The sequence below is a fragment of the Neocloeon triangulifer genome, unplaced genomic scaffold, assembly GCF_031216515.1.
Source record: "Neocloeon triangulifer isolate White Clay Creek 2 clone unplaced genomic scaffold, ASM3121651v1 ptg000014l, whole genome shotgun sequence".
Classification (NCBI taxonomy): Eukaryota; Metazoa; Arthropoda; class Insecta; order Ephemeroptera; family Baetidae; genus Neocloeon; species Neocloeon triangulifer.
In genome coordinates, this window is record NW_026775556.1 from 16,332,512 (window position 1) to 16,354,142 (window position 21,631).

The window sequence follows — 21,631 nt, forward strand, 5'->3', positions numbered from 1 at the left end:
ATATATAATCAAATTTAACCCAAATTATCGTCTGATTTTTACTCTTCCTCACAAAAGTTCATTTTGCGCTCTACGAGAAACACTAGAATACATAATAATATAATAGGCGCTGCAAAAGTATAAATGAGTTTTGGAAGTGACAAAGGTCAGCATGCGTCCAGTGGATGGTGCCCCCACTCTGGTCCCCTCTTCGGAGAGCGGCCATTTAATGTAGCAACCGATTGGGGCAATAATAAAAGGAATGGAGAACCTCGCCAGATAACAACAGCTTTACGGCAGCATTTCATTCCAGTTCGTTTGCAGCAGTCGCCACTCAAGGTATACGTCCCCGTGTTACTTATTCGCATTCAACCGATCTCTACAGTAGGTTCTGGTGTCATTTCCCTTGAACTGCAAATTGGTGCCCGCGCTAACAAATTATAATGTGGCATTTTACGTCTTGCTTTGGTGAATGCTAAAACCTTTCTTTTTCTGCTATTCAGAAAGGAGCGCCTCTTTGTGAAAGGGTTCACAGGCTAGTTTAACTTCTCTTTACTTAGCATGTCAATTATGCAAATGAAAATTCTGAAAGGTTAGCTCGTAAATTTCTATCAATTTTTCATTAGTATATATATGAAAGGTGTATTTTATTTGTTAGATATTTGAGGACGCGAGATTTGCATCGCGCCGCTGGATCACTTTTCAAGGACAGTTTCACGCTGTTAGTCAAACACGCGCCTATATATAAAATGATTCTTTTATCGGCCAGTGCCCCATCTCTGAGGGCACTCTACACAATTCCATGTATAAATCCACCAAAAATCGAAAAACATTCGAGATTGTCAGATTCGATCAATCCGGTTTTGTCTTACAATTTATAGTTACGTCAGAGACCTACTAAGAACTACAATATATCAGCGAATCAAATATAATTTTATTTTCTCAATATTGATGATTTGCTGAGATTTGCAAAAAATTGTATTGCTTTATTTGCAAGAGCCTTTTGAAGCGCAGTAGATTTACATCCAATTAATTCTTTAATTAAGAAAAATATGAAATAATTAATTTAAAAATTAAACGCATATATCACTCCTTGGGGACAGCTCAAATATAATATATCTTATTTTCAGTAAAAAATGGAGTGGTCATCATCGGGGTCAGACGACAGCGGATCCGAAGGGGTTCTTGACGCATCTCAAATGGGCGACGCGGAGGCTGTGGCGGGTGCTCTGGAGCGTTTGGTGCTGGCCGCCAACGGAGACAACGAGAGCGCCAAAACTGTCGGCCGCTTTCGGCGCCTCCACTCGCTCAACCTTAGTTGCAATACGTTGACAGAATTGCCTGGCGCCCTTCGACACTGCGCCCGGCTCGAGAAACTCAGTCTCAGGTCGAACCGACTGGCCGAGCTACCAAAGTGGTTGACCAGTCTGCAAAACCTGCGCCAACTGAATCTCTCTGGCAACTCTTTGGCACAGTTTCCCATGGCGGTTCTGGAGTTAAAAAATCTGAAGTAGATTTACATGAAAAAATTTACATTCAAAAAGTTTTAAATTATTTTTGCACATACAGATACTTGTATATGGGAAGCAATGGTCTTGAATCACTCCCTTCGGCCATAGAAAAATTGGAAAGGTATTTTAAGGAGAATCATGTAAATTCTAAATAATTAAATTTTTTTTGCAGTTTGCAGATTTTGTACCTTGGTGGTAATAGATTGACAGAGGTACCGTCCAGTTTAGGAAATATGCTCACGCTGACCGCCCTGGTTTTGTGCGACAACCAACTCCGCGCGCTGCCCCCATCCATTGCTCAACTTGAGAACCTCCGCTCTCTCCTGCTACACAAAAATCAACTTCGAACACTGCCCCAGGAGATCGTTGGGCTCAGGGGTCTCAGAGAGGTGCATTTTTTTTATCTAACAGTTTATAGACTTACTGTCTGGTGTCACATGAAGTACCTTATTCATTCTGCTTTCACTTAAGAAATTCACGACATATATTATTTGATAAGAATTTTAATTTAAAATTTTAAGTATCCAACAATTTTATCTTAGCTTAATTCATTGGAAATCTCAAGTATTCATTGTTATTTGTCAGCCATGTTTCATATTATAGAAAAATCCAATTTTGAATATCATTGATAAGCTTTTGTAAAGTCATTCAGTCTGGCTCGTTGCCATGCAAATCATAAGGGGGAATTTTGATTTGTAAATGACATACGGAAAAATTCTGTATTTTGGGTTAATAAATTCACTTTATTTTATCTCTACGTTTACACAAAATCAGAGTCGCATTAGCCAGATCGTGGTGTATTATTTGCCTCACGAATTTAACATTCACACCGGTGCACTTTTTTCCCCACAGTTGAGCCTACGTGACAACCCGCTTGTGGTGCGTTTTGTCCGTGACATGGCCCAGCAGGTGCCCTCCCTGCTCGAGCTGGCTGCGCGCGTCGTCTCGACGCACCACCTCTCATACTCGACGCTGCCCGTGACCCTGAAGAAGTACCTGGACACAGCCCACCACTGCGTCAACCCGCTCTGCCAGGGTGAGAAATCGAATTTGAACCGCGCATTTCTATTTTTATCCTCTTGCATGTACTTGGCAGGCGTCTTCTTCGACAGCCGCGTGGAGCACGTCAAGTTCGTCGACTTCTGCGGCAAGTACCGCGTGCCTCTGTTGCACTACTTGTGTTCACAACGATGCGCCGACGGTCCGGACGCTGACCTGCCTCCGGAGGCGGGCCAACGCCTCCTGCGCAAGGTTCTTCTTGGTTGAAGCTGGCTTGCGTTTCGTTCTCTTCTCTTTTGCTTGATTTATCTCCCGCAACTAACAGACGCAAATCTTGTTACATATAAACGGTGCACATCTCCTCAACTGCGACGCACTTACAAATGATATTAACTCGTGTGCCAAATAAACTGAGCAGGGCAGAATCTTATTTACAAGGGCGGCGTCTCTGCGAATAACCCCAACTGATTTTTTCGACAGCAAGTCTCTCGAAAGCTGCCAATTTCCGCTCTAATTTCATTTATTTTTTCAGTGCAAGATTATAATATTATGTTTACTATCAAAAGGAAAGAATGCCAAATTTGTGCTGATAAATTAATAAAACAGAATTTCTGTACAGCAATGTATTGGTATCTTTATTTGTAATATTTATTACCTGTCAATCGTAATTGATTAATGCAATTGTAATTTTAAACGTGTGAGGGTGCTTCGTCAGAAACAGATTAGATACATCTTTTGCTCTTAGGGGAAGGTATGAAGGTTTTTTGCGATTTTTTTTTGCTTTTAGGGAGGGGTGGCTGTTTGCGACTAAAAACAACTTGGAGGGGGGCCGGGTTGGAAGGGAATCGGGGGCAGCATTATTTACAGCGACCAATTTAAAACACACGACAACGCACGGGCATTATATTGAAATCAGAAGAGAAACTGAAAGTTAAGATCAGCAGCAGCTCAACAACTCAACAACCAATCAACAAGAACGGACAGCCTCCCTAACAAGATAATATAGATTTATGTATATCAAAAAGCCCCCACGGGCCCCCGTGGATTTGGGGAACCCTCAAAGGCTGCCTCCACTACCGCCTACGAAGAGAAAGAGTGCGCGCATTTTTTAATTCCTCCAAGGAAAGTCATTGAGGAGGAGGCTACTTTGCTCTAGTTTCTTTTCTTTTCAAATACAGGTTGCGACACTGAAGATTAATGCATACACTGGTCTGGCTGCCGGGGGTGGCTCACGCAGCCTGGGAGCTAGGCTACGCCCCCACCAGCTGGGCTGGCTTCGCCACCCGTGGGCACTGCGTCTGCCGCAACCGACGAGCCTGCTTCCACAGGGGCAACGCTTGGTCCTGCAGCCCCTCCGGTGCGCTCCTGTTGGTAGTTGGGGATCAGCTCTGAATTAAGCTGAGGCTGGATTGCCAGTTCTGTAGGAATAAAAAAGACAAACATTTAGCACTTCTACAGGATAAAAAATCTTAAATTAGACACAAAATATGGAACATTATGATATAATAAATAAAATAAAACTTACCCTGTTCGGTGAAATTAAAGAGAGGGGGTAGTTCCCTGCCGTTGGGCAGACGTGTATTAGGCTCCCTGAGCTCATTGAAAAAGTTGTGGGCGCACGCCTGAAGTGGCGAGATCCGAGAGCCAGGCGTGTACTCCAGCAGCCGAGACACTAGGTCAATTGCTTCTGGTGGTGTCCGCGTTCGAAACACCTGCAGACAAATTTTACAAGTGTCTTCAAATGAATATAGGAAGCCAATTACAACCATACGTCATAAATGAGCAACAATTAATTTGCGCTCCGCTTTATTATAAAAGGATTCCCTGCTGGGTTCCCTATGAGAGTGCAACGCAAATTTTCTAATTACCTACCCCACGCTAGGATGAGTTGTACTTGTACAAAACAAACCGTCCAACTGCCTAGGAGCTAGTTATTTATTTATCCACTACACTGTGAATAGGCGTGGTTTTGTGGAAATAATTAAAAGTTTGTCGCACATGAATTCACAAACACCACAGTAGTTGACGGCCGTAAGGCCACACGCACCGTGCAAATTTGGCCAGCAGATAGCCGACTGTTACAACTTAAAAAAATCACGAGTGAAAGTGCATCAGAGCAAGTTGAAGCACAAACAAGCACATGACAACAACGGTTATTAGAAAAAATGGGGTTAATCTCTGAGCAAAGAGTCAGGATTTAAATCAAAAGTACTTTTGTTACCAAAAAGAAAAAAATTAAAAAAAAACGTGATCGACCGGTGGCACACAATTGTCACCGGTTGCCACTCAAATAAGCAGGACTCTTCACAAGAAATCCATTCAAGAATTACAGAAAGTAAAAAGGCTGTCCGAGGTTTGAGAAAAACCTTGGATGCACTGAGGGAGAAAAAGACTTTTGACTGTGCTTGATTGTGGATACTCACTCTGATGCGCTGGTGCTCGGTGGTACTTTTAGGCATGGACATTCTTTCGAGCATCAACTGCAAGGCCAAAGACACGGTCAGTTGTGTCTCTTTCCCTTTCTACAACCCAGATTGTCGCCCTTTGCTTTCATGACAATTGAGAGCAATGCACGGAGGAAAGCAAAAAGTTCAAGCTCACGAACCCAATTGAAAGTTCTACTATTGTAAGAAGAAGATTGACCTCTGTGTTTAGCAACTAAGTGTGCACAGCTCTTGTCTTTACTATTTAATGTGCTGCTCACCTTCTGCCAGGGATGCGATTTTATCTGGGGGAACTTAAACTCAGTGTAGTTGGGATTCATCTCTCGGATCTGCTCTCGGGTCGGGGTGCCCAGCACCTTGATGATTTCCACCAGCTGGTCAACCCCCGAGTCGCCTGGGAAGATGGGCTGACCCAATAGAAGTTCCGCAAGCACGCACCCAGCGCTCCACACGTCTTAGAATTTCAGGTTGAAATTATTTGCATTTCAAAAGAAAAAATATTGCGTACCTATTTTGGTGGTGTAATCGATAGCACCAAAGATGAGCTCTGGGGCACGGTAGTATCTGGAGCAGATGTAGGAGACATTGGGCTCGGCCTTGACCAGGTGCTTTGCTGAGCCAAAGTCGCAGAGCTTGAGCACCCCTGTTTCAGGGTCAAGAAGAAGGTTCTGTGGTTTAATGTCCCGGTGGCAGATTCCAAGTGAGTGGATATATGCCAGGCTACGGAACAACTGGTACATGTACAGCTTTATAAAGCTGATTGGGATCGTCTGCTTCGATTTACTGCAAATAATAAAAATACATTTAAAAAAAATGCATTTTAATAAATTTTTGACACATAAAAAAGTAATTTGGTTATCTGCCTATTATACTATTTATATTTATTATTTTCAGAAAATTTGGATTCAGCCGGTTTAATGAGTAAGAAAAATGAATCTTCGACATACCTGTAGTGGCGCGCCACTTTGTAGACCGTTTCAGGAATGTACTCAAGCACCAGGTTCAAGTACACTTCATCTTTCTGGAACAGTGAATGGAGTCGCATGTTAACACCAGAATAAATTAAGAATCGAATTCTACCTCTGAAGTCAATACGACACAATCGGCCCAGTGTGGGCACGACACAGCAATTTAATGCATTTTTAATGAAAAAGAGTATAACAGAAATGTGGGTGAAAATCGTTACCTTATCTCCACTTGAGTAGAAGAAATATTTGAGTTTGACTATGTTGCAGTGCTCGAGCCGTCGCATTATTTGCAGTTCTCGATTCTGTGGGCAAATTTGCGCATGATTAATAGTTTGCTTTTCAAAATAATCGGTCACTCACTTTAAATCTCTTGTCCTGGAGTACTTTTTTAATGGCGACCATCTCGCCTGAGTCGCAGAGCTTTGCTTGATACACAACGCCAAAGCTACCATTGCCTATGACTTTGGTGTCCGTGTAGGACACCTCCTGAGGTCGGTCAGGGCCCTGCCCAGGAGTCGCCACCACCGTCGTCACTTTGCTGCCGTCCTTACCTAAGAAGGAAAAAATTATTTGCAAAGATGGCCTGATGTCACTTAAAGATCTACTAAATGTGCCACTTATTTTTTTTTTTTAGGTAAGACGGAATTTTGAAAAAGTCATTCATACCTTTTGTCGAATCAGTCATTCCAGATTCAAATAAACCTATCAGGGTTCGAGATTTAGGGGACTTTAAAATTAGACTTAAAATATTAAAAAAACCAGCCCCTCGACGAGCCCAGATGCGCCAGCAGAGGAAACGGAGTTGAAAGTAAAAAGAAACAGAAAATTCTACGTGAAGTTCGAAAAACTGTGAAAGTGATTTAGATCGATCGGGAGTGCAGCAGGTTGGGCCAGTGTAAATTTGAGATTATGGATCAGCTGTGCAGCAAATTAAATTCCTCCTCAAAGCACGTGCTCAACTGAGAAAAACAACAGCTCTTAAAAAAGTGGAAAATCTTCTAGCAGAAAAAAAATTAATTGCGTTATAGTGATAAAATGGGGAAGAATTCTGACTAAAGGATAAAATATCTGAGAAACGTGCGTTCGCGAGAACAAGTAATGCGCAGTTTGCTCGATAAGCAAAGTAGTGAAAGGATGAAGAAAACGCACATTTAATAAGGCGGGAAGACAAAGAAAATAAAAAATATAAAAGAAAGGAAATATTTATGCATGTCGGTAGAATTGATTAACAAGTAAATTGGTAAAGATTTTTTCGGCAATCGGTCGCCAAAAATTGCACCGAAAAGCCAATTTCTTGGGCAAATTTGACAAGGAATTAGCGACGAGCTATTAATTGGCGGCAGCGCGAAATCGGAATAATTTTTTAGTGCTCACTCGAGTCAGTCGGAGCAACAGCTTTCGTCTTGGAATATAAGTGTATTACACACACAATCCACTTTTCTGATTTGAACTAGGTCAAGTTCGTCCACCAGCACCGAGTGGTGTGGAGAGGCGCGGTGGAACAGAACCATTGTCAGTCTTGAGTCAATCCAACGAAAAAGGGCGGAGGTGCGAATAAAAAAAAGATGAAAAAATAATGCCACCCCGGTGCCCTAACCGTCTTACGAGGGGATGGAGAGGGTGCGAGGCGGAAGACAATCGGATCGGAGAGAAATTAAAAAATCGAAAAGGGTTCTGGAGAGGAGGAGGTGCTCGGAACGGAAAGTCCCGTCTTCCGGAGTCGAAGTAGGGGCCTCAGAGGCGAGGGTGGTCTAACGGGGGGTTGCACCTGAGGGTGGCTCTCACAGGGGTCGGCCGAACTGCAGGCCGAATTCGGCTGCTGCGTCAAAATCAGCTGATCTGCGGGCTGACATAAAATTGCGAGCGAGGCAGCTCGATAGATAGCGACCAAGGGCCCATTTCTTGGAGCGAACGCTTCGCCAAGGGCGAGTGGAGGCCCGGGGGCGGCGCCCCCCGGAAGGGGTGCGATCCGGACAGAAGGCTGCTGGGCTCTGGGCCACGAAGAGGGGCCGACGGGCCAAAGGTACAGCGGGGGCACTTACTACTTATTTTCATGCCTCCGGGGGCAGGGTTTGGAGGTTTGGCGTTACCCTCAGCAAAGGAGGTGGTTCGGGGGCGTCCGCCGCTCATTGCTCGGCTGTCTAGAGGCCGTGGGTGACGTCACATCGTCCGCGACTCCACAGCTTCGCCACCGAAGGCCCCACACTTATTGGATTCGGCCCGAATTCGACCAGAAAACACTTCACTCTTACTTGGGTCGCCTCAACGCCGATCAACATGGCCGTCGGCCCGATCTCGCCCGATTGTGACGTCACACCCCCACCTAGACCATGAATCGCCCGATGCTCGAAGACGACTCTTGCAATTTGACACGGATTTTTTATTTTTAATTCACAGTCCGCCGTAACTGCTGCACGGAAAAGTTGCTAAACTCCCCTTGAAATTTAAAATTTGCATAAATAATATTTCATACACAAATTTTGTGACAATAATTTAAATTCAATTGGCATCGATAATAGTGCGATACGATTAAACCGCTTTTGACGTCACACAACCCCCTCCCCGCCAGACCGGCCGCTCACGTCATTGAGATCACGGTTTCTGATTGGTCACATCTAGCAGCGCCGCAATACGAACGCGCGAACTTCCTGAAACTATTATAGGGGATTAATTCGAGATTGACATGAGCTTTCCAACGGTGTAGTAACTTTTCCTGGATTTTCCATTGAAAATATAGTCATAATAATTAAGTTCACGAACAAAAAAAAATAAAAATAAGTTGCTTTATGCAAGTTATGCAACCCACTTGTCAAGTCCATCCTGCAGGTTGCATACCCCGCCCCTAAATTTTATTGAAATTGAATCAAATTGGGCTAAACATTTTCCTCACATCCCTCAACAATAAATGTTGTTAAAAAGAGTATTAATTGATTTAATTAACGTATTCAATAAAAATTATCTGCAAGCCGGTTGCAGCTGTTTGCTCACGGCGGACGAACGAACCGCGAGGGCTCGATTAATATAAAATGTTGCGCATGAGCCGAAAAAGGCGATCCGTGGGTCTAAACTCGCGCTGCCGAAGCTTTCACGGAGATTCCGTGCGCGTACGGCTACTCCGCCCTTTTTATTTGACAGATGGCAACTGGATGGCAAGAAACAAACGGCAAAGATAGTCAACTATGAAGATAAACGAGAAAAATTTGGCCGCCTTTGCGACTTCTTCGACACCAGTCGACCGCGATGGCTTCTTGCTCAAGAGAGGAGAGACCAATAAGGGATACCAGAAGCGATGGTTCGTCCTCAAAGGCAATCTGCTTTTCTACTTTGAAAAGAAGACTGATAGAGAACCTGTGGGAATTATTATTTTGGAGGGCTGTACAATAGGCAAGTTCTTTGATTTTACTTCGTTGAATACCTTGAAAATTATTTTTTACATTGCAGAACTCTCTGATGATGAGGAGAATTTTGGTTTTAAAGTCGTTTTCCATGGACCCGGGAATCGAAGTTACTACCTCGCAGCTGAGTCACAAGAATCAATGGAAGGGTGGATGAAAGTTCTTTCTTGCGCCAGCTACGACTTTATGAAACTAATGGTTGCCGAGTTGCAGAAACAGCTGGATGATATTGATGGTACAATTGTTTGCTTTTTTATTTAATCCTGTCTGAATTGAAAAATATTATACAATCATTTTAAGATTACATGTAGATAATGAAAGTTTATTTAATTAATAGCAAAGGATGCCAAGAAGGAAGATATCAAAACTGAAAATTGTTATCTACTAACTTAGCTTTTAAGTTTGAATAATTTTGAAAATTTGCACTAAATATTATGGTACGGTATTTCAATTTTTTATTTAAATTTTTTGGCTCCTGCTTCACCGCAAATTAATTTGCCCATGAATGTTGTGTTTTCAGAATGTGCTAGCAGTAATAATTTTCCTAATGCACCACCACGGCAACGGCACAACCCCTTTAACAGAAAAGAAGACGCAACTCCGCAAGGAGCAGCCATGACCGTCTCTCTTGCCCACCAAAGGTCGCAAAACCTTCGCTCCAGTTACAGGCCAGAAGACCTGTTTCGACAGAGAAGTTCCACATTTAATGAGCTCCATGTTACATATGGAAAACTTATCCTGGACTTGTGCCCAATTCAACCAGCCACAAAGGAGCCTGATCTTCTTGTTGATGTTTAATTTATTTAATGTTATCGTTTCTACTTTCTATTATTTATTTTCTAATGTGATCAGAATTAATATCAATTCTTTGTGATTCAAATCATCACCCTGTTGCTAAAGAGATTCTAGTTTACCTACTTGTTCACTCTGATGCTGCCCCTGTCATTGTCATTAAAAGTTAAAATTGTATTAGAAAAAATAATTAATTATATTCTGCAAACCTCTTGACATTTACACGATGGTAAAAAATACAAAAATATAGACAATCCAAGCCCAATTTCTTGAGGTTGATTTTTTCTTATTGCGACCCACTGCTTACTTAATTTTTCTATTTGAGCTTGCCGACCACTTAAAATTCTTTGAGGAATTCACGCACTTCACTAGAGGAGTTCTGTTGCTTACGTGAATTATGTTCCGATGACAAGTGAATCACTGTGATGGAGACGCAAAAGAGCTGCCCTGTGTCTGGCTTGTTTGGGTATCCAAAGAGTTGCTCTGAATTAAAAAAATTAAATAATAACTTGTTTGCAACATAAAATTATTTGAGCTCACCAGTTGCTGAAGTCGACGGATCATATCCATAGAGTGCGGTAAAAGTGGACGAACGCTGTTAATTTCCATAAGGGTGAGGTTGTCAACTCTAGCATGTTTGCCTCCTTCTTGCAGCAACAGTGAGCACGAGGCTCTTGATTTTGCATGTCTTGTATCCCAAATGTCCTATAATTTAAGAAAGTTTTATTGATCTTTTTTAAATTTCATTTTAAGAACTACTTTTAAAATAACTCGCAATTCTCCAGCCTTTGGTACATCATCTGAGGCCGCTGATAATATTAGTTGTGCTACTTCCATGAAATGCTCACTCGGCATTTTGGTAAAAAGCCTAGAATAAGAACAAATTAATTTATATTTAAACCAAAACAAAATATCTCATTACTTTTCCTGAGTTTCTCGTTCCTTGATAAGTTCCAAAGTCTTTACATTGAGCCATTCGGGGGGCATAATCCGGCACTTGCGTCTTTGTCGAAGATTGATGGCTAACCATAAAGGAACTTCAGCAGGAAGACCTGCTTTAAACGGGCCGAAGTCACCTGAGATCAGGTGAAGGACACCGAGGTCAAAATTCGGCGTGATACTGATTAATTCTCGCTCAGCGAGAAATTCTACTTCACACGTTTCCATGTTTGTTTATTTTTTCTCACTGATTTTAGCGCCACAAGTTTGTCCAAGGAGGGCAAGGAGGTCTCCAAACGCCGGAGTCGAGGAAGTGAAACAAATACTGCTATTTGCACGTTCGCAAAAAAATTTTAAACGTCAAAATATTCTTTTCAATTGCAAAATTTTACTTTTGATTATGTATAGTTGGAAAATTTAAACAACACTTTCTTATAAAAAATTTTTAAGCACGCAGATTTGTCGTGAATATAAAATAATAATTGTGCACCTGCACCGCCCCCACTTTACTAACGTGCAAATAGCAATCACGATTGTACACATCGGAACTTCCCCGTTCCATCGACTTTACTGTTTTTCGTCATTGGTGTACGTGAAACTGATAACAATACAAATAGCGATTTATTCGCAATATGAACTTTTTGAAATTAGTTCCGGTTCCAGGGTCAGTTTTAAGCAAATCTTTTGAGTGAAAAGCGTTCAATTCACAGTCTTGTTGGTCGTTGATCGGCTAAGGAGAGATCGGCAATCGAAAATGTCCAACTGACTGCAAGAAATTGATCCTCTGCAGCAAAATTGAATCCGTCGTCGGCGGTCGATCACCAAATAATGTGCAATGGGTGGTGATAAACAACGGTGACCTGACAATGAGGTAATTTCATTTGTGTAACGTACATACATATTTTTTCATACAAATCGGGAAAATTATAAAAAAAAAAATCTGTTTGGTATTATCTCTCGCCCGCCCACAGCCCCCGCATACCTTTGAAAATTGTTCCTGGAATTATTACTCGCGTTTAAAGCATTCTGTCGATCATTATGTACTGAAGAATTTTATAAATTCAATATTAGTTTTAAATTTTAATGTATTCATGTATTTTTTAAATAATTTGTTTTATTATTTTTTTTTTACAATTTTCTCACTTCTTTGAAAGCTTTTGTCTATTGGCTTTTGGGAATATTTTCATGAGTTAAGTTTCTACAGGGAGAGGACGAAGTCTTAAAGTATTTTAAGTATTAAAAATGAAAGGGTTAATACTAGACAAGCGAAAATATATATATATTTTTTTTACTTAAACTTATTTAAAAAAAAAAAAACTTCAAAGAAAGCAAACATTAAATGTCAAATTTTGATGAATAATATCACATTTCAGAATTTTAACTGCACATACAAAAATAATTTATATCATTTAAAGCTACCACTTGAAGTGGATTTCATGAAAAATAGAAACTGGGCTAGCTCGTTGAATTAAGTGAAAAAAAAGTAAAGGCGAACTGACCCAGAAAGGCGACTGGTCTATTAGTGCTTTAAAAATCTAGTGTATCCTAATTCAATGCTATTAATTGATTTTTCCAAATTATTCCTCCCCTTATATTTCGCATGGGCAGCACAGCAAACACAAGAACTTTCTTTTGGGGTCATAATTTTTAATTTTTTTTAAGTTACAAAATACCAGGTTTAAATTTTGCTCTGCCACAGCAAAAAAAAAACATTAAGCCATACTTAATTATTATTATTTTTTGTCTTTGCTCAAAATCAGGTCAAATGGAATTATTAAACTATGAACTTGTTTATTTTTTCCTAATCTAATCAAAAACCATTGCAAATAAGTGATCCAAGTTAAGTAAAAATAACCATTTCCCTACATTATTTCGTTGCAGAATATTTTGTGAGCTAAAATTTTTATTTTTATTAAAATTTTGTTAATATTTAGAAAATCGTCAAATCGTCGAGGAGACTGAGTAAAGTTGAAATAAATTATAAAAAAAAAATAAATTAAACAATCTTTCACAGACAAAATTTTAGCATTGGTACTTAAAATATAATGTACTTGTTAGTACTGTGCGTCATTTAATAATGCAAACGTCTCAATTTTATTTAAATGGCTATTTCCCAGCAGATGCTCTGCATTAATTCATGTCCAGAGCATTATTCATATTTTTCAACCGCTTCAATTGCGCGGTCTCCTCTCGCATTACTACCAAGGTTCGTTGTGCACAATGCGAGTGTATTTTTGGTTGGCGATCACCAAAGGGGTGATGAATGAAGTTTCAGAAAGTTATTTCGAGACAGACAGTGTGTAACGAGAGGAAAAGTCTGTTCGGGCGTTGGAGAAATTCTTGTCCGTTGTCCCTCAACACTTATCAACGTGCCAAAAAGAAACCCGCCAAGAGGCCGAAGACTAAATAAGCCGTTTTTAGAGAGCAAAAATAGCAATCGCCAAAATATCTTCACAGAGGCAACACATTCTTTCAGTTCATTGTTCTAATGATGAAAGTGGTTTGGCTTAAATTAGCTTCCTTTACCAAGAAAAAAAGTTGCTCATTGAAAATTTCAAATGTTATGCGGTCTAATGAACAAAATGTTGAATAATATATATTTTCAATTTAAATATGGCATGAAACTTAATAGTTTAAACAATTTAATTTAAGTAAATGAATACTGGGAATTCCCAATTCATTTCATTTATTTTTCAACGTTAACAATTGAAAATCGTTAAACAATAATTTTAAACATAATTAAACACTTTAATATTCCAAATTATGACTAATTTTACTCCTTCTTATTATTACTCTCTTGAATTTTGTCACTTTAATGAAAGGCAGTTTTCACATACACATACATTCATTTGTCAGACAATGGCAGTTTCAAGCTAATTATGCAGTTTTAATTTTTCACATTGCTCCACTCAACAACTCGGCCCGTATATGAGTCGTGCGTGCACTCCTAATTCACAGGGCAATAAAACGCAAAGCTCTTTCGTTATCAGACACACACAAATTAGTGCCTGCTGTGGATGTGGCCCTTTCCACTCAGTCAGCTGTTTGAACGAATGAGTTGTCACCAAAATCACGTCTTTTTAAGTCGCCCCTCTCAACTGCCGCCCAGCGCGCTCGCTCGGTTCCATCGCCGCGACGAGTAGTTCAATATTGCCATGACCGGCCGATAAAACTACGAATATTTTAGGGCTGCATGCCCTTTTTTAAGTATGTTTAATCGCATGAGTGCAGGTATGTCTTTATAATTGCACTGATATTAGAGCAAAAATAGAACTATTGGATTTTGCTCCAGGTCATTACGAAGAGCAGTAGTTTTTCATTTTGACACTTTTGGTTAGTAATCTGAGTCATTATTATATGAAAGTGTTGCACTAGCAATTTTTTTCACGTTTGTGGCCGTCTGAAAAATGCGTGAGCACCATTATTTACATTTAAGTGAGCAGGCAATTTGGTAATTTTGCTACTCCCAACAAACAAACCATAAAAACTATATTTTTTTTACAGCTTATCTCTCAGTGAGTCTCAACGCCCATTGTAATAAATTAACTTGTATCTGTGTTTTTATGACATGGAATAATTAAAAAAAAAAAAACATTCATTTTATTTATATTTGATTCAACTTAGATTCAAATGCGATATTTTTTACTTGATAAGTTGAACTTTTCCTTAATTTAATTTGTGAGTTGTTTTTTATTATTATCTTTTGCCCTCTGCGAAAAATTTCCTGTTCCGACTTCAGACATAATTATTCTTGAGCTGTGTTAAGTATTTGACAAAAATGAGTTCATAGATTTAATAAATTTGCAGTATAAAATTGCATTTTTTAACAAAACACTAAAAAAGTTTCGTCTAGCTAAAAAAAATTACAGCAATTTTCAGTTGGACAATAGAAAATAAGCCTTATTTTCATAACCCCATGACCAATACCTTATTTTTTTATCAACCAAAGAATAATTATAAAAAATTTAAAAACTTATAGCAATTTATTTTCAACTAAGTAAAATAACTATAATTGATTAAGTTTATTAAGGGGCTTCAGAGAATATAATTGAAGTTCAGTATTAGTACAACCGAATAGAACATAATTTTTTTGATCATTTTTCTATTCGCCCCTGATAAAATGTTTCAGCATGTAAAGCGTGGTGCGCGATGCGGATGCGGCTGTTGCTGTTGCTGCTGGCGGCGTGGCTAGCGCTGCTCTTCATTCTGGTTGCTTGCTCCTTCTTCCAGTCGCCCACGCCATCCTCAAACCTTTCCGAGGAGAAGGTCCTGAGCAAAAGACTCGCGCATGCCTTCCGAGACCTCGACTTGCTCAAAAAGCAGAACGCAGAGCTCAGAAACCTTTTCACTGATATCCAGTAAGTTAAGGGCTGTTTTTAATTGGATGTGTTCTCAAGACTTTGCTTGTTCAGGTTGAAGAAAGAATCTTCCAATGACTTGCAGGAACGTCTTATTAGGGCCAAAGACGTCTTACAGCCAGCCCCTGACCTTAATCACCAGGAATATGATACGGCCATAAGTAATTTTTTTGTTCAAATAATTTTTTGATATGATTAATTAAAAAAAACAGCCGCAAATGGAGAGCCAAGTTTGGAGTATGAGCTACTGAGGAGGAGAATTATTGATGGCACCAAGGAAATGTGGTACTTTTTCAGTGCCGAAATGAAAAAGCTGCAAAAGTTGGCTCAAAACAATCCTGCAATGTTGACAAAAATCAGCCACATTTTAGAAGCAGGGATTGAGCACAAAAGGTGAAAGATTTTGTTTTTCAAGAATAAATTATAATACAAATAAATTTTTTTTTAGATCTATGCTCCATGCTGCAAATCAGCTGGCTGAAGAGGACGGGTTTGCTGACTGGAGAATCAAGGAGTCGCAAGATTTGAGCGACTTGGTTCAAAAGCGATTACATGCATTGCAGAATCCTCCGGACTGCGCTAATGCACGAAAACTAGTCTGCAATTTAAACAAAGTTTGTTTTTATTTATTTTAACCTGGTTCAATTAAAAAAATAACCCTTTTTTCAGGGGTGTGGTTACGGATGTCAAATCCACCACGCTGTTTACTGCTTCATAGTGGCCTACGGCTCCAAGAGGACTATGATTTTGAAATCAAAAGGTTGGAGGTACCACAAAGGTGGCTTTGAAGAAATCTTTATGCCCGTCAGTGAGACATGCACCTCCCCTGATGGTGCCACTCACAGTCACTGGCCAGGTATGATATGAATAAAATAATTATGCATTTTCATGAAAATTACAAATTTATAGGAAAATCTGGCACACAAGTGGTAGATTTACCAATAGTGGACTCGCTCTCCCCACGACCCCCTTGGCTTCCTCTGGCTGTGCCTCGCGACCTCGCCCCGCGCCTTTCCCGTTTGCACGGCGACCCAGTTGTTTGGTGGGTCAGCCAGTTTATGCGTTATCTTTTACGTCCTCAGAGCAACACCTACAAAATGCTTGAGGAAACTTCACAGAAATTGGGCTTCCAGAGACCTGTAGTTGGGTTCGTAACGACATTGCTATGAATCGGAATCAAAGATATTAATCAAAAATTCAATCAAACAGTGTTCACATTAGAAGAACAGACAAAGTTGGCACTGAGGCTGCATTCCACCCCTTAGAAGAGTACATGACCCATGTAGAAGAATATTTCAAACAGATTGAATTGAGCAAGCCAGTGGATGTTCGTCGAGTGTACCTTGCCTCCGATGACCCTACAGTAATCAAAGATGCCAAAGAAAAGTAGAACATTTGTTTTTCTTTTTGAAATTAGTTAAATTTATTTTTAAATCTCTAGATACCCCAAATATAAATTCTTTGGTGATGCAGACATTGCAAAGACTGCTGCTGTTGCCACTCGCTACTCGGACAACTCTCTAAACGGAATTATCATAGACATTCACTTCCTTGCCATATCTGACTACCTAGTCTGCACATTCTCATCACAGGTAATTGAATTTTTTGCTTGCCGAAAAAAAAATTAAATTCATTTTTGTTTGGTAGGTGTGCCGAATTGCATATGAAATCATGCAAAATTTGCATCCAGACGCAGCAGATCGCTTTAGATCACTAGACGACATATATTATTATGGAGGTCAAGGGTCACACAATAGAGAAGCAATCATGGAGCACAAAGCAACACGACCTGAAGAAATTGATCTTCAAGTTGGTGACATCATTGGTGTGGCTGGCAACCACTGGGATGGGTATTCAAAGGTAATATCAAGTATTAAACATCGCAAAGAAAACCAAATGAAAATTCTTCAAATTGTAGGGTAAGAACACCAGAACAGGACGAGTTGGCCTTTACCCATCCCACAAAGTGATTGAAAGACTGGAGCTAGTAGACTTTCCAACATACAAAGAACTAGATAAACTAGCCAGTGAAAATGATATTCCGCAAGTTAATGAAGTGTAACTGCAACTTCAAACTCACTCACTTCCCAACATTCGCTTTTTTAGGTCTACGATGATATAGTTTCAATTTGGTTGTGATGTATTATCAGATTTAAAAAATACGCCTTTTTCTATTTCCGTTCTAAAGCTCAAATGATATTTAACTTTAATTAATCATTTTATACAATTTGTTGACTTTATTTACCTCCTGTGAAATTTCTTACCGAATTAAGTCAATATCCCTCCTTGATGAATACAATATTTTAATACTATTTTTAATTAGAATGTACAATTTACGTAAGTCTAAATTTGGATATAATCCATAAACTATATTTTGTTATTAACTTTGTGCACACTGACTATAAGTTACTAAATTTTACCCCCAAAAATTTAAGTAATGAATTTTATTCGACACCAATTCATAATAATAGCACATTCATCAAGGAGCGGCAGTTTTTATTTAATTTTGGAACTTCTCTTGTCTTTAGCAAGATTATTCCAAAGTTTACCTGCCTTGTTTGTTATGCCAACAGATTATTTTTGTTTGATTTTTTGTGACAAAGAGTGCAATGTAAAAGTTATCTTTTATTAAATAGTGTGAGAGCGCAAATTGTTGTTATCAAGATTGGGATTTATGTCGGAAGCACCTGTTTACTTCAGGCAAACCTCAAGTAATAGATGTTAAACTTGTGACTAATTTGAGTATGTTAATTGTGTATGCATGATTTCTTGAGCTCACTGCAGAAATATAGTTTTTTTGTACGTCACTGCAACTCGCAAATTTGGTCTCATTGCATTAAAATAGTTCTCCTTAGTAATTTAAATAATATTTTCTCTATGATATTGATTTGGAATGGACGAGTGGATAAACTGTCTCAAACTTGTTTTAGAAATTAGTTTCTCACCTTGGAAACAGGGATAATGAACGGCTCTTGATTGCTATCGTCAGGCGAGGACTGTCGATTCAAAGGCATTGTGTATTAGATAGAAGGGGTTGTGTTCCAACTTCAAGTTGATTGAAGTAGAGGGATCAAACTTGCATAATTTGCTAGTTGAAAACTATTTTGTTACAAGTGCGTGTCAGGAAAAACCGGCACCACAGCAGCAAAATTTGCTTTTTATATATAGATAGTTGAAAATGAAAAAATAAAAACATGGTGACGTCGCTTTCATTAAAATTTGCTATTTTTTATATTTATATAAAGAACGCACAAGATTTATTTCAAAATAAAATTGATAAAAATTTTCATTTTATAATTTGAATAACTCGTCAATATAATTTAATTGACATCTGTTAAATACGTATATCAAACTTTTCATGAACTTATAATGCGCTTTACACGTAAATGCATAGTTAATTTATATATTATTACATTACAATATAGAAGATAAAAGATAATGTATACATTTTCCTGGTATATCCGATCTAATTATAGTTCCAATCGAATGATGAGCACAGATACATTCGAATTGTTCCCAAGGCAACGTCTTCTTGTTTAGCAAAATACCCACGTGACGCAGTTGAGCACCATCGAAAGTCACGCAGCAGGAACCCTAAAAATCGGCCAGCGTAGGTAAGCCACACAGAATAATTCTCACTTGATCCCAGCGCACACGAACAGCGGCTTGTCGTCGGAGCTGCGAGACATGGTTTAATTGTTCGCCGTACAAACAATTACTTAATGAGCCGAGCGTTGTATCATTTCGTGCCATCTACTACTTTGCACTGCCGTGCGCATTTATAGGGGCGCAAGATTATGCTAAAAGCAGACTAAAATTAATCAATAATTTATTAATTAATATTTCTAGTCATTTCATTGTGAATCGATCAAAGCGCGGTGAAGATATAATTATCACATAGACTAATAGTCTGAGATAATAAAAAGTCTGTGATATTAAAGTATTGAAACAACCATCCACATAAACTCAATTTTAGGCTTAAGATAAATTAAAACTTTTTCCCAACAAATTTTTTAGTAAAACTTGGAAAGAGCACATTGTGATGTTTATTAAAGAGAAACACGAGGGTTTAAAATTGTATTTATATTGTAAAAAAAAGATTAAAAGAAGCACACCCAGTGTAGTGTTCACATGCTATTAGTATAACCCGAATATAACCATAACCAGTAAATAATTAAACAAGAAAAAGTTAAAAGTATAATTTTTCACTAAACATTCCGAAACATTCCCAACACAAAATTTAAGCAGATATTATTTGGTATTTTTATTTGCAATACAAAGGGATGATGTGAACGCATTTTTTTTTAATTTTTTACAGTATACTATTTACAAAAAATATTTATTTTATTTTTGTTTTCATTTTTAATTGATGATAATTATGAAAAAAATTTGCAGATGTAATAAAAATGAGCCAGCAGTGTTTTAGTGAAAAATCTATTAAATTTTAACTGGCGTCAAGAGTTTGCACCACTCTCCAATTTTTTTTCTGCAGAGGTCGAGCGTGATGAGGACAATTTATCATTGGAGCACCTTTTTTAACTGCTTGTCTGTCAGCTCTTTTATCTCATGATCACCAGACATTACATTACACACCTAGCTGGCACACGTTGGGCAGGAAATTTCGGTAATTTTGACCGAGAGCGCAAGAAGAAAAATTAGATTACTTAATTTCACGTGTCGAGGCATTCGTGCTGCAAATGCTTTTGGTATAAATATACAAAAAGTTGCGTTTTGTTCCTTTGGAAATGCGCAGGACACACGATGGCTGCGTTCATGAGGAGCGTGTCTATGTTCCTGGTGCGGGGCCGCCGAGCCAGTCGTACCACCGAGTCCAACAAGCTCAAGTCGTCCGCCTCCGCCGACCAGATCCACCAGGTCCAGCGTGAGTATAGGAAACATCTTTTTTATAGCCTGTTCGGATGGGAGAATTCGGCGATATCCATCAATAAAAATAACAATGCCCATCGATTTGGTCGCATGAGCAAATTTTCTGTCTTCATCCATCATTACATTTATTTTATTCGGTCTTTCTTAAACATTATTGATATAATTCTCTATAATATAGAGATAATTTTTTGGCTTCCAGGTCGTGGAACTTTGCAAGAAAAAAAGACAACTTTTCACAAGAAAATGCAGCCGGCGTCCAACACGAAAGGAAAATGCTCCTCAGCCCAGTTAATTGAGTCGTTGAAGAAAAGAACGCACTTCAACAAACGAGAGATTGAAGCTTTACTCAAGCTGCACCGGTCTTTGGCTGCAAATGCTCAAAAGAGGCAAATGCCCAGGGGACCTAAACCAGGTCTTACACTTGTTTTAAAAAATTTATCAATATTAATACATATAAAATAGCAAATATGGGCTCCGGATCAGAAGGTGGTCGAGCGGTTTTGGACCGAGAGTGTTTCCGAGAGCTTCTGCACAATTCTCTAGATCTGACTGAAGAGGTTGACACAAAGCAAAAATTTAATTTATCTTATTAAATTAATAAATATTTTGAGCAGAAGTTGATGGAGCGTATTTTCCACGCGTTTGACAAACGCAGTGAAGGTGTTATTGACGGCGAGCGCTGGGTTTTAGGGATGTCAGTCCTGCTTAAAGGATCACTTGCCGAAAAGCAGAGCTACTGTTTCAACGTAAGTAAATTAATAACAACTATTTTTTAACAGATTTTTTTCTATGCATGTAAAGGTTTATGATTTGAATGGAGATGGATTCATCAGCAAAGAGGAAATTCTGCATCTCCTGTCCGGCTGCTTGGCGACCCCAGCGACTGGGGACGAAGACCCGGAAGAGGGGGTTCGAGACCTGACTGACGTCGCCCTTCGGAAAATGGACGTTGACCGAGACGGAAAATTGTCTTTCAATGACTATGTTGAAGCAAACAAGCAGGAGCCTCTGCTTTTAGAAGCGTTCGGGCCTTGCTTGCCTTCGGAACAGACCTGCGAGTCTTTCCTCGCCACATTGTTAAGGGCTTAATTATTCAAAATAGTTTAATGAATGAGAGGAGAAATTGTTAAATAAAAAATCAGTTTGTTGTATATGAAGCAATGGTGTATTTTTCATTACTGCTACAATATTTGCAAAATCAACACATCACAGGCAGAATAATCCATTGTTTTAAAAAAGACGAGGCGTGTGTATCGGAAGAAAGCTTCGTAAGAAGGAGCCAAACTTTGAGACTTAACAGATACATCCAATACACAAATCATTGACAGAGGAGACAAATAGTTGCCGGAACGAATTGCC

The 21,631-nt window shown here is 39.1% G+C and overlaps 6 protein-coding genes across 14 annotated transcripts; 4 read left to right on the top strand and 2 right to left on the bottom strand.

Annotated features, from left to right (window-relative positions):
* Window positions 1–159: 159 nt before the first annotated feature.
* Window positions 160–3,115, top strand: LOC132200952 (leucine-rich repeat-containing protein 58). 3 transcript variants are annotated; one of them, XM_059626772.1, is made up of 6 exons: window positions 160–318; window positions 1,110–1,489; window positions 1,549–1,611; window positions 1,663–1,879; window positions 2,343–2,526; window positions 2,587–3,115. In XM_059626772.1, exons 2-6 carry the CDS (start codon window positions 1,116–1,118, stop codon window positions 2,754–2,756), a joined length of 1,008 nt encoding a protein of 335 aa, XP_059482755.1. In that variant the 5' UTR covers window positions 160–318; window positions 1,110–1,115; the 3' UTR covers window positions 2,757–3,115. The 3 variants fall into 3 exon arrangements, with proteins under 3 accessions (XP_059482755.1, XP_059482753.1, XP_059482754.1); XM_059626770.1 differs by having other exon boundaries at window positions 2,343–3,115; XM_059626771.1 differs by having other exon boundaries at window positions 176–363; window positions 2,343–3,115.
* LOC132200951 (protein kinase shaggy-like) lies at window positions 3,098–8,221 on the bottom strand. 4 transcript variants are annotated; one of them, XM_059626766.1, is made up of 9 exons: window positions 7,992–8,221; window positions 6,262–6,452; window positions 6,120–6,203; window positions 5,881–5,954; window positions 5,442–5,716; window positions 5,194–5,387; window positions 4,913–4,969; window positions 4,015–4,201; window positions 3,098–3,907 (listed from the first exon to the last, which is right to left on the bottom strand). In XM_059626766.1, the coding sequence occupies exons 1-9, from the start codon at window positions 8,029–8,031 to the stop codon at window positions 3,735–3,737; spliced, it is 1,275 nt and encodes a 424-aa protein (XP_059482749.1). In that variant the 5' UTR covers window positions 8,032–8,221; the 3' UTR covers window positions 3,098–3,734. The 4 variants fall into 4 exon arrangements, with proteins under 4 accessions (XP_059482749.1, XP_059482748.1, XP_059482751.1 ...); XM_059626765.1 differs by having other exon boundaries at window positions 7,944–8,221; XM_059626768.1 differs by lacking the exon at window positions 7,992–8,221 and adding an exon at window positions 6,568–7,546.
* Window positions 7,804–10,306, top strand: LOC132200954 (sesquipedalian-1-like). Of its 2 annotated transcripts, XM_059626780.1 has the most exons (4): window positions 7,809–7,924; window positions 9,037–9,285; window positions 9,343–9,531; window positions 9,817–10,306. In XM_059626780.1, the coding sequence occupies exons 2-4, from the start codon at window positions 9,081–9,083 to the stop codon at window positions 10,092–10,094; spliced, it is 672 nt and encodes a 223-aa protein (XP_059482763.1). In that variant the 5' UTR covers window positions 7,809–7,924; window positions 9,037–9,080; the 3' UTR covers window positions 10,095–10,306. The 2 variants fall into 2 exon arrangements, with proteins under 2 accessions (XP_059482761.1, XP_059482763.1); XM_059626778.1 differs by having other exon boundaries at window positions 7,804–9,285.
* On the bottom strand, window positions 10,261–11,299 carry LOC132200956 (DNA replication complex GINS protein PSF2). The gene is made up of 4 exons (XM_059626781.1): window positions 11,011–11,299; window positions 10,848–10,956; window positions 10,629–10,793; window positions 10,261–10,571 (listed from the first exon to the last, which is right to left on the bottom strand). The coding sequence occupies exons 1-4, from the start codon at window positions 11,253–11,255 to the stop codon at window positions 10,506–10,508; spliced, it is 585 nt and encodes a 194-aa protein (XP_059482764.1). The 5' UTR covers window positions 11,256–11,299; the 3' UTR covers window positions 10,261–10,505.
* A 269-nt stretch (window positions 11,300–11,568) lies between these two features.
* LOC132200950 (alpha-(1,6)-fucosyltransferase) lies at window positions 11,569–18,035 on the top strand. Of its 3 annotated transcripts, none has more exons than XM_059626763.1 (11): window positions 11,569–11,898; window positions 15,157–15,385; window positions 15,440–15,546; window positions 15,598–15,778; window positions 15,834–15,999; window positions 16,055–16,241; window positions 16,295–16,532; window positions 16,595–16,771; window positions 16,827–16,977; window positions 17,033–17,245; window positions 17,304–18,035. In XM_059626763.1, exons 2-11 carry the CDS (start codon window positions 15,177–15,179, stop codon window positions 17,445–17,447), a joined length of 1,773 nt encoding a protein of 590 aa, XP_059482746.1. In that variant the 5' UTR covers window positions 11,569–11,898; window positions 15,157–15,176; the 3' UTR covers window positions 17,448–18,035. The 3 variants fall into 3 exon arrangements, with proteins under 3 accessions (XP_059482746.1, XP_059482747.1, XP_059482745.1); XM_059626764.1 differs by lacking the exon at window positions 11,569–11,898 and adding an exon at window positions 14,090–14,234; XM_059626762.1 differs by lacking the exon at window positions 11,569–11,898 and adding an exon at window positions 14,104–14,258.
* A 2,111-nt stretch (window positions 18,036–20,146) lies between these two features.
* On the top strand, window positions 20,147–21,407 carry LOC132201795 (calaxin-like). The gene is made up of 5 exons (XM_059628268.1): window positions 20,147–20,267; window positions 20,472–20,684; window positions 20,735–20,829; window positions 20,887–21,018; window positions 21,074–21,407. The coding sequence occupies exons 1-5, from the start codon at window positions 20,147–20,149 to the stop codon at window positions 21,359–21,361; spliced, it is 849 nt and encodes a 282-aa protein (XP_059484251.1). The 3' UTR covers window positions 21,362–21,407.
* The last annotated feature ends 224 nt before the right edge of the window (window positions 21,408–21,631 follow it).

Excerpts from the sequence above, each read along its gene's own strand:
- LOC132200952 (XM_059626770.1), top strand. The coding sequence starts at position 1,116 with ATGGAGTGGTCATCATCGGGGTCAGACGACAGCGGATCCGAAGGGGTT. Across the intron at positions 1,612-1,662 it reads GCCATAGAAAAATTGGAAAG|TTTGCAGATTTTGTACCTTG; the intron begins GTATTTTAAGGA and ends TTTTTTTTGCAG. Across the intron at positions 1,880-2,342 it reads GGCTCAGGGGTCTCAGAGAG|TTGAGCCTACGTGACAACCC; the intron begins GTGCATTTTTTT and ends TTTTCCCCACAG.
- LOC132200951 (XM_059626765.1), bottom strand. The coding sequence starts at position 8,031 with ATGAGCGGCGGACGCCCCCGAACCACCTCCTTTGCTGAGGGTAACGCC. Across the intron at positions 6,453-7,943 it reads CGGAGGCATGAAAATAAGTA|GTAAGGACGGCAGCAAAGTG; the intron begins GTAAGTGCCCCC and ends TTTCCTTCTTAG. Across the intron at positions 5,717-5,880 it reads AAAGTGGCGCGCCACTACAG|TAAATCGAAGCAGACGATCC; the intron begins GTATGTCGAAGA and ends TATTATTTGCAG.
- LOC132200954 (XM_059626778.1), top strand. The coding sequence starts at position 9,081 with ATGAAGATAAACGAGAAAAATTTGGCCGCCTTTGCGACTTCTTCGACA. Across the intron at positions 9,286-9,342 it reads TTTGGAGGGCTGTACAATAG|AACTCTCTGATGATGAGGAG; the intron begins GCAAGTTCTTTG and ends TTTACATTGCAG. Across the intron at positions 9,532-9,816 it reads ACAGCTGGATGATATTGATG|AATGTGCTAGCAGTAATAAT; the intron begins GTACAATTGTTT and ends TTGTGTTTTCAG.
- LOC132200956 (XM_059626781.1), bottom strand. The coding sequence starts at position 11,255 with ATGGAAACGTGTGAAGTAGAATTTCTCGCTGAGCGAGAATTAATCAGT. Across the intron at positions 10,957-11,010 it reads GAACGAGAAACTCAGGAAAA|GCTTTTTACCAAAATGCCGA; the intron begins GTAATGAGATAT and ends TTCTTATTCTAG. Across the intron at positions 10,794-10,847 it reads AATTGCGAGTTATTTTAAAA|GACATTTGGGATACAAGACA; the intron begins GTAGTTCTTAAA and ends CTTAAATTATAG.
- LOC132200950 (XM_059626762.1), top strand. The coding sequence starts at position 14,237 with ATGTTTAATCGCATGAGTGCAG. Across the intron at positions 16,772-16,826 it reads ATCAAAGATGCCAAAGAAAA|ATACCCCAAATATAAATTCT; the intron begins GTAGAACATTTG and ends TTAAATCTCTAG. Across the intron at positions 16,978-17,032 it reads TCTGCACATTCTCATCACAG|GTGTGCCGAATTGCATATGA; the intron begins GTAATTGAATTT and ends TTTGTTTGGTAG.
- LOC132201795 (XM_059628268.1), top strand. The coding sequence starts at position 20,147 with ATGGCTGCGTTCATGAGGAGCGTGTCTATGTTCCTGGTGCGGGGCCGC. Across the intron at positions 20,268-20,471 it reads CCAGATCCACCAGGTCCAGC|GTCGTGGAACTTTGCAAGAA; the intron begins GTGAGTATAGGA and ends TTTGGCTTCCAG. Across the intron at positions 20,685-20,734 it reads GCCCAGGGGACCTAAACCAG|CAAATATGGGCTCCGGATCA; the intron begins GTCTTACACTTG and ends CATATAAAATAG.